Raw genomic sequence first — 7,234 nt, 5'->3', positions numbered from 1 at the left:
ATGTCCCTCGTCACCAACACTCCCCAATGTTAGGACACCTGGCCTCCTAGTAAACTCACCATGATTGGTGGCCTGTGGGCCGTACCAGTGCTCCCCCTCCTCCCCAAACTCCCAATGTTAGGGAAGCTGGTCGTCCGTAAACTCACCATGATTGGTGGCTGTGGCCGTACCATGTTCCCCTCCTCCCCAACACTCCCCATGTTAGGACACCTGGCCTCCTAGTAAACTCACCATGATGGTGGCCTGTGGCCGTACCATGTCCCCTCCTCCCCGACACTCCCCAATGTTAGGACACCTGGTCTCCTAGTAAACTCACCCATGATGGTGGCTGTGGCCGTACCATGTTCCCCTCCTCCCCAACACTCCCAATGTTAGGGAACCTGGCCCTCCTCACAACACTAAAATAACACACACACGGGTCGGGTCAACAGCATGAAACAACTATAGAACGAAACATACTTGGAAAAGGTTCTCTAGTTTTGATTGGGTTTGCATGACACACACACACAACACACCGTGTGTAGGTTGAGGTCTCTCAGTGTGTCCTTCAGCTTGTTGTAGTTCTTGCCAATAGGAATCTCCGTCGTTCAGCCAGGGGGGAAAGTCTCAGCCTATCACAACAGTCACACAGGACATTGGTTAGTGGACGGACTCGGGTCCTGTGTTCAACGGACTCACAGTTTTATTATTATTAAAAAAATATATTTCACATGGAATAAACAAACATACAGTCAATAACACAATAGAAAAGTCTATATACAGTGAGTTCAAAATGAGGTAGGATAAGGCGATAAGCCAATAGTGGCAAAATAATTACAATTTAGCAATTAAACACTGGAATGGTAAAATGTGCCAAGTAGCAGATTACTGGGGTGCAAAGGAGCAAGATAAATAAATAAATACAGAATGGGGATGAGGTAGGTAGGATGGGCTGTTTACAGATGGGCTATGTACAGGTGCAGTAATCTGTGAGCTGCCTCTGACAGCTTGGTGCTTAAGCTAGTGAGGGAGATATGAGTCTCCAGCTTCAGAGATTTTGTAGTTCGTTCCAGTCATTGGCAGAGAGAACTGGAAGGAAGGCGGCCAAATGAGGAATTGGCTTTGGGGGTACCAGTGAAATATACACGCTGGAGCGCGTGCTACGGGTGGGTTATGGTGACCAGAGAGCTGAGATAAGGAGGGGCTTTAGAGTTGAGTTTAAAGTTGCAACATTTCTGAAAGCTTTCCCTAAAAAACTCCCAGGTTTGTAGAAATCCCACTTGGAAGATTCCTGGAACCAGGAGGAGATGAGCAGGACATACGGAGTCCTCCAACCAGGATTTCTGGGTACCTGGGAATGTGGGATAATTTGGCAACCCTGTGTTCAATCTACTCTTCTGAAATTACTCTTTGCTGGTCAGTGAGTTCATAAGTATTGAATAGTACAGTCACAGACGAAGAGAGGAGACCAGACAGTACAGTCACAGACGAAGAGAGGAGACCAGACAGTACAGTCACAGACAACGAGAGGAGACCAGACAGTACAGTCACAGACGAAGAGAGGAGACCAGACAGTACAGTCACAGAGGAGACCAGACCAGTACAGATCACAGATGGAGACCAGACAGTACAGTCACAGATGAGACCAGAAGTACAGTCCAGATGGAGACCAGACAGTACAGTCACAGATGGAGACCAGACAGTACAGTCACAGATGGAGACCAAGACAGTAGTCACAGATGGAGACCAGACAGTACAGTCACAGAGTCACACTCTGAACCAGGTGAGGTTACAGCTGGGTTACAATTACATAATGACGCGTGCAGTCAGAGAGCTCATCTTTTGACCCCCATTCAAACAGGATGAGCCTTGATGAAGGCAGTCAACATTTAAAGATACTTATTCAAGCATACTTAACACGACTAGAATACTTAACACGACTAGAAACTACGATAGAAATACTTAACACGACTAGAATACTTAAACGACTAGAAATACTTAACACGACTAGAATACTCAACCTGGACAGTTATCATGGACACTCTTACTGACAGTTGTTGTTGCTTTGGTGTATATATTGTTGTCTCTAACTTCTTGCCCTTTGCCTGTTGTCTGTGACCAATAATGTTTGTACCATGTTGTGTTGTAATGTTGTGTTGCTTCCTTGCTATGTTGTTGTCTTAGGTCTCTCTTTATGTAATGTTGTGTTGTCGTGATGTGTGTTTGTCCTATAGTTTTATTTTTATCTCCCAGGCCCCGGTCCCCGCAGGAGGCCTTTTGGAGGCCGTCATGTAAATAAGAATTTTTCTTAACTGACTTCCTAGTTATAAAAGGTTATATTAAAAACTGTATATAGGGAATAGGGTGCCTAAGTAGTGCACTATACTGTATATGGGGAATAGGGTGCCTAAGTAGTGCACTATACTGTATATAGGAATAGGGTGCCTAAGTAGTGCACTATACTGTATATAGGGAATAGGGTGCCTAAGTAGTGCACTATACTGTAATAGGGAATAGGGTGCCAAGTAGTGCACTATACTGTATATGGGGAATAGGGTGCCTAAGTAGTGCACTATACTGTATATAGGGAATAGGGTGCCTAAGTAGTGCACTATACTGATATAGGGAATAGGGTGCCTAAGTAGTGCACTATACTGTATATAGGGAATAGGGTGCCTAAGTAGTGCACTATATAGGGAATAGAGAACCATTTAGGAAGCATAATAATAAGGAACCTCTATTCCCCCACCTCTCTCCCTTCTGTCTCTTCAGGTCCCCTGTACTCCTCCAGTGTTCTTCTCAGACAGCTCCCCGGATATAAAGTCCTGGAGGTCGGGGCCGTCATCGGACAGCTCCTTCTTGCGGTCCTTCTGTGTCTGGAGACCTGGCGCTGTGGTCAGTCCGCTGACGGCGTACACCTACACACGGACCGGATAGGAATTATCAACAATGAGAACAGTTGTTAATGCTCGAACAAATAAGAGTAGAATGTCACAAAAACATGTGTGACATCAAGCACAAGATAAGGTTCGTATTAACGTTAGTTGGTTAGTATGAATCCTAGCTAGTATGCTCTACGTCGTATCTGCTTGGATTAACAAAATCGTATTAGCTAGTTACACATGATGCCTCGGCTAACTAAGTAACCCAAGGCCAGCGGCCAAGGAGGATCTAATCAGTTAGGGAGCTAGTTATGTTAGCACTAGCCATACGTAGCTAGCTAGTAACTATAAACATTGAAAAAACAACGGAAGATACATTTCAGTGATATCGTTGCAGTCTGGGTCAAGTAGATGTACTTACATGTGTGTTGCATTTGGGACTTAGCCACCGGTGGTTGCTGGAGAAACGACCAGCAATAAAATAACTTTGTTTGACAAAGCCATGACTTTAACTAACGTTTGCTAGGGTCTCGTATTGACAAACATTTCTCTGGGAGCGAGTACTTAGGCCTGGCATAAAATAAAATAATAATTCGTCCGCTACTCAATTAGTCAATTGATCTCGATCCTTTTTATTAAAGATTTATTCCAAATGCGATGTTTTTTTCTGGGGACCAAAGGCGTATAATTTACCAATATATCGCAGTATTTTGCATCATCATCAATTGTTTAGTTATGTCTGATCGACGCGTAACACGGTGACGGCGTAAGCACGTACGAAGACTACAATTGCGTGCTGACGTCCTTCCTTCCTCCTTTCCTCTACTACCGGCGAGGTAAGAAATGGTGGATCACTTTTCTATCGTAGAAAATCAAACCCCATTATGTTCCTCGATATCTAAACGCGTATTTTTCCACCATTACGAATTTGCTATATGTATATTGAAGTTTCGCATTTGTTATTTCCCCTCAAAACCAGTCGATATAACTATATATCGTTTGTTTTGCCACCTACCCCCTATCCTAGGCCGCAATCCCCCATGCCTGCCCATCCGTCATTTTAGTAGCCAGGGCAACGTGAATAATGCTCGATGTGTGTAACGTGTAAAGTTTGTCTTGTATGTACATGGGCGCATTATTTCAGACCGTTTCAATACTTGTGTAGTCTATAAAAGTTGTTAGCGAGTCATGAACACTGTCCCCATGGCTATCTGACTGGCTAACGTAGTTGCATGCCTGTCTGTTATAGTTGGCTAGCTGTTACGTTGCCTTCTGCGTTTTTATTAACGTTTACTACTCTACGGTTTAATTTGGACAGTCAACTGTATGTACCGAATACGTATTGTATAACTTGTCAACAACGAGCTAACTAAATGACAGTCGTGCAGCACACACACTATGATGATGCTAGTTACGTTAGCTTACTAAAGTAGTTAATCTCGTACTGAAATCCACAGTCCGCTCCGTAACGTTAGTTGGTTAACATTCTGTATTGTAATCGCCAACTCCACTTAACTTTACTGTCTGTCTGACCCCAGAATGAAGACCATTCTCAGCAACCAGACTGTGGATATCCCCGACGGTGGTAAGCTCCGTTAATTACTTGTTTATAATCCATGTTAATTTACTGAACCAACATGTTATAACGTGAATCTATCAATAGACGAATCAAGAATTGTTTAACCAACTAGCTCAAATGTTTACTAGTTGCCTAGTGAGTTATTGGTTCAGCACCCAGAAAAGACTAACTAACTTAATGCCTACTGTTGGTAATGGAACGCTAAGTTACTGTAGTCTGTCTCTGGCTGGCAAGAGGTATCTCTGGTGCCTGTCTCTCAATCCAGCATTTTATCCTGACTATAGTCGGTTTTAATGCCGTAATATTCTAGTGACATGGTTAAGATTGTCTAGCTAGTTACTGTGGTTCAGTGTTTGCTGGTGCCTGTGTGTGTGTGCTGGTGCTGTGTGTGTGTGCTGGTGCCTGTGTGTGTGTGTGCTGTGCTGTGTGTGTGTGTCTGTGTGTGTGTGTCTGTCTGTGTTGCTGCTGTTTGTGTCTGTGCTGTGTGTGTGTTCTCTTCGCGTCCCTCCTCCTGTTGTCTCTGCCGTGCCCCCCCCCCAGTCGAGGTGAGGTTGAAGGGACGGACTGTCATCGTCAAGGGTCCCCGAGGTGTCCTCCGTAGGGAGTTCAACCACATCAACCTGGAACTCAGCCTTCTGGGAAAAGACACACAAAAAGGTATATGGAGACTTTGTATAGAAGTACTTGGCGATGGCTGCATCCTACACTTTAATGCTCTCTCTCATCTCCCGGGGGCTCTGAAGTGCGAGAAATATTTTCCTGTGGACCAGGAGTTTTACGTTCGGAGTACTGTGTGACTATGTAATAATCTCCCAGATAATAACTGTTGTATAATGAGGCTTGGCTGTACCGTTGTTTCAGAGAGTGGCCCGAGAGAAACAAGTGCTGATGATTCGTTAGCAGCATGGTTGTACAATCACTACAGCAAAAAAACGTCTTGCTTTGTAGCCAACCAGGTCAAAGATACGACTTATATGTGGTGGAAAACTAAGCCAGAACTATTTAATATATATAAATAGAAAATATTTTAATCAAGCAGCTACAGGGGAGATCCACCCTGATTCCTATTGTTTACACAACAGTTGTTTCTACAAGCAACAGTTCCTGAACACAGTTCCTTGTGTTTTAGGGTGCAGACGCACCAGGAGTCTGTGGGAGACGTGACGTCACAGTCCAACACACCCTTGAACTTACAACCCCTAATTCTGCCAGCCACACATTACCTGCTCYTTTTAACATTTTAAATCTTCCTGTAGCGGATTTGCATCACACATTCACGAACCGTGTCGTGGGTCGTTCTGAAACACCTCGCGTGTTCACCGTCGTTGACCTTTTTTTTTTGTTTACATTTTTGTTAATGTCCTGTTACCTCATTGGCTAGCTACCTACCTGGTAACTTTATTATATCCAATCACGTGGGGGCACAGGAAGGGAACCTTCTTCAGCAGATCAATGACTGATCTCGTCGTCACAAACGTTTGTAGAGAGACGGGTAGGAAAATTGTGCTTTTACACAATGTAGAAACCTAATATTTCACCAATGGTATTCCTATCAATATTTTAGCGTTTAGAATTTATTAAATTGTTTTATTTAACCTTTGTTTAACTAGTCAAGTCAGTTTAGAACAAATTGTTATTTTCAATGGCGGCCTACCGGGGAACAGTGGGTTGGCAGATTTTTACCTCGTCAGCCCAGGGGATTCGATACAGCAACCTTTGGGTTACAAGTCCAACACACAACACTAGGCTATCTGCCGCCCCCAATAAAGTCGTGTATTTAGTATTAAATATTAGTTTGTGTTTCAACAGTAGTTAAGAACAAATTCTTATTTTCTCTAACTGACTTGCCTTGTTAAATAAAGGTTAAAATAAAAATTAAATGTATAAAAATAAGAGTTCATATAGACCTAATAGGCTTTTCTCAAATCAATTTGAAAAAATTGTTTTTTTAATCTGGTGCTTAAATTTAGAGCCCTGATAAAACCGTGGCTTTGTTCCTGGAGTGAACCGCACTTAGTAACTGTTTGGGGTGATGGTAGTTTGGTGTAGTAAACTTATTTTAATGGTGTGGTGAAGCGTTCCTAACTGCTAGTCCTGGTGGTGAAGTCAATCCCTCCTCTCTCTCTCTGTGTTCCAGCTGCGTGTGGATAAATGGTGGGGCAACAGGAAGGAGCTGGCTACAGTCAGAACCATCTGCAGTCACGTCCAGAAGCATTGATCAAGGGAGTTACCATGGTGAGTGTTGGTCCTACTGTTAGTTTACCATGGTGACTACTGTTAGTTACCATGGTGAGTGTTACCCTACTGTTAGTTACCATGGTGAGTGTTGGTCCTACTGTTAGTTACTATGGTGACTACTGTTAGTTACATGGTGACTAGTTAGTTACCATGGTATTACACTGTTAGTTACCATGGATGAGTGTTGGTCTACTGTTAGTTACCATGGTGAATTGTTGGTCCTACTGTTAGTTACCATGGTGAGTGTTGACCCTACTTGTTAGTTACCATGGTGAGTGTTGACCTACTGTTAGTTACCATGGTGAGTGTTGACCTACTGTTAGTTACCATGGTGAGTGTTGGTCCTACTGTTAGTTACCATGGTGAGTGTTGACCCTACTGTTAGTTACCATGGTGAGTGTTGACCCTACTGTTAGTTACCATGGTGAGTGTTGTCCTACTGTTAGTTACCATGGTGAGTGTTGACCCTACTGTTAGTTACAATGGTGAGTGTTGGTCACTACTGTTAGTTACCACGGTGAGGTGTGGTCCTACTGTTAGTTACCATGGTGAGTGT

General features: G+C 43.4%; 2 protein-coding genes across 2 annotated transcripts in view; one reads left to right on the top strand and one right to left on the bottom strand.

Annotated features, from left to right (window-relative positions):
• Positions 1-201: 201 nt before the first annotated feature.
• On the bottom strand, positions 202-3,369 carry lias (lipoic acid synthetase; the record flags this gene model as incomplete). The annotated part of the gene is given in 6 exon segments (XM_024144719.2): positions 202-303; positions 507-599; positions 602-611; positions 2,729-2,768; positions 2,771-2,897; positions 3,283-3,369. Coding segments are annotated over 6 exon segments (459 nt in total), but the record flags the coding sequence as incomplete, so codon positions are not given.
• Positions 3,370-3,640: 271 nt separating this feature from the next.
• The window catches only part of rpl9 (ribosomal protein L9), a 10,655-nt gene continuing 7,061 nt past the window's right edge, over positions 3,641-7,234 (top strand). The window contains 5 exon segments of the mRNA XM_024144718.2: positions 3,641-3,697; positions 4,400-4,446; positions 4,981-5,120; positions 6,578-6,652; positions 6,655-6,675. Coding sequence (XP_024000486.1) covers positions 4,401-4,446; positions 4,981-5,120; positions 6,578-6,652; positions 6,655-6,675 — 282 coding nt within the window. The 5' untranslated portion in view covers positions 3,641-3,697; position 4,400.

Source organism: Salvelinus sp. IW2-2015, unplaced genomic scaffold, assembly GCF_002910315.2.
Source record: "Salvelinus sp. IW2-2015 unplaced genomic scaffold, ASM291031v2 Un_scaffold5748, whole genome shotgun sequence".
NCBI classification, from domain to species: domain Eukaryota; kingdom Metazoa; phylum Chordata; class Actinopteri; order Salmoniformes; family Salmonidae; genus Salvelinus; species Salvelinus sp. IW2-2015.
The sequence above is the reverse complement of the archived record's forward strand: the minus strand, read 5'-3'. Positions and strand labels throughout refer to the sequence as shown.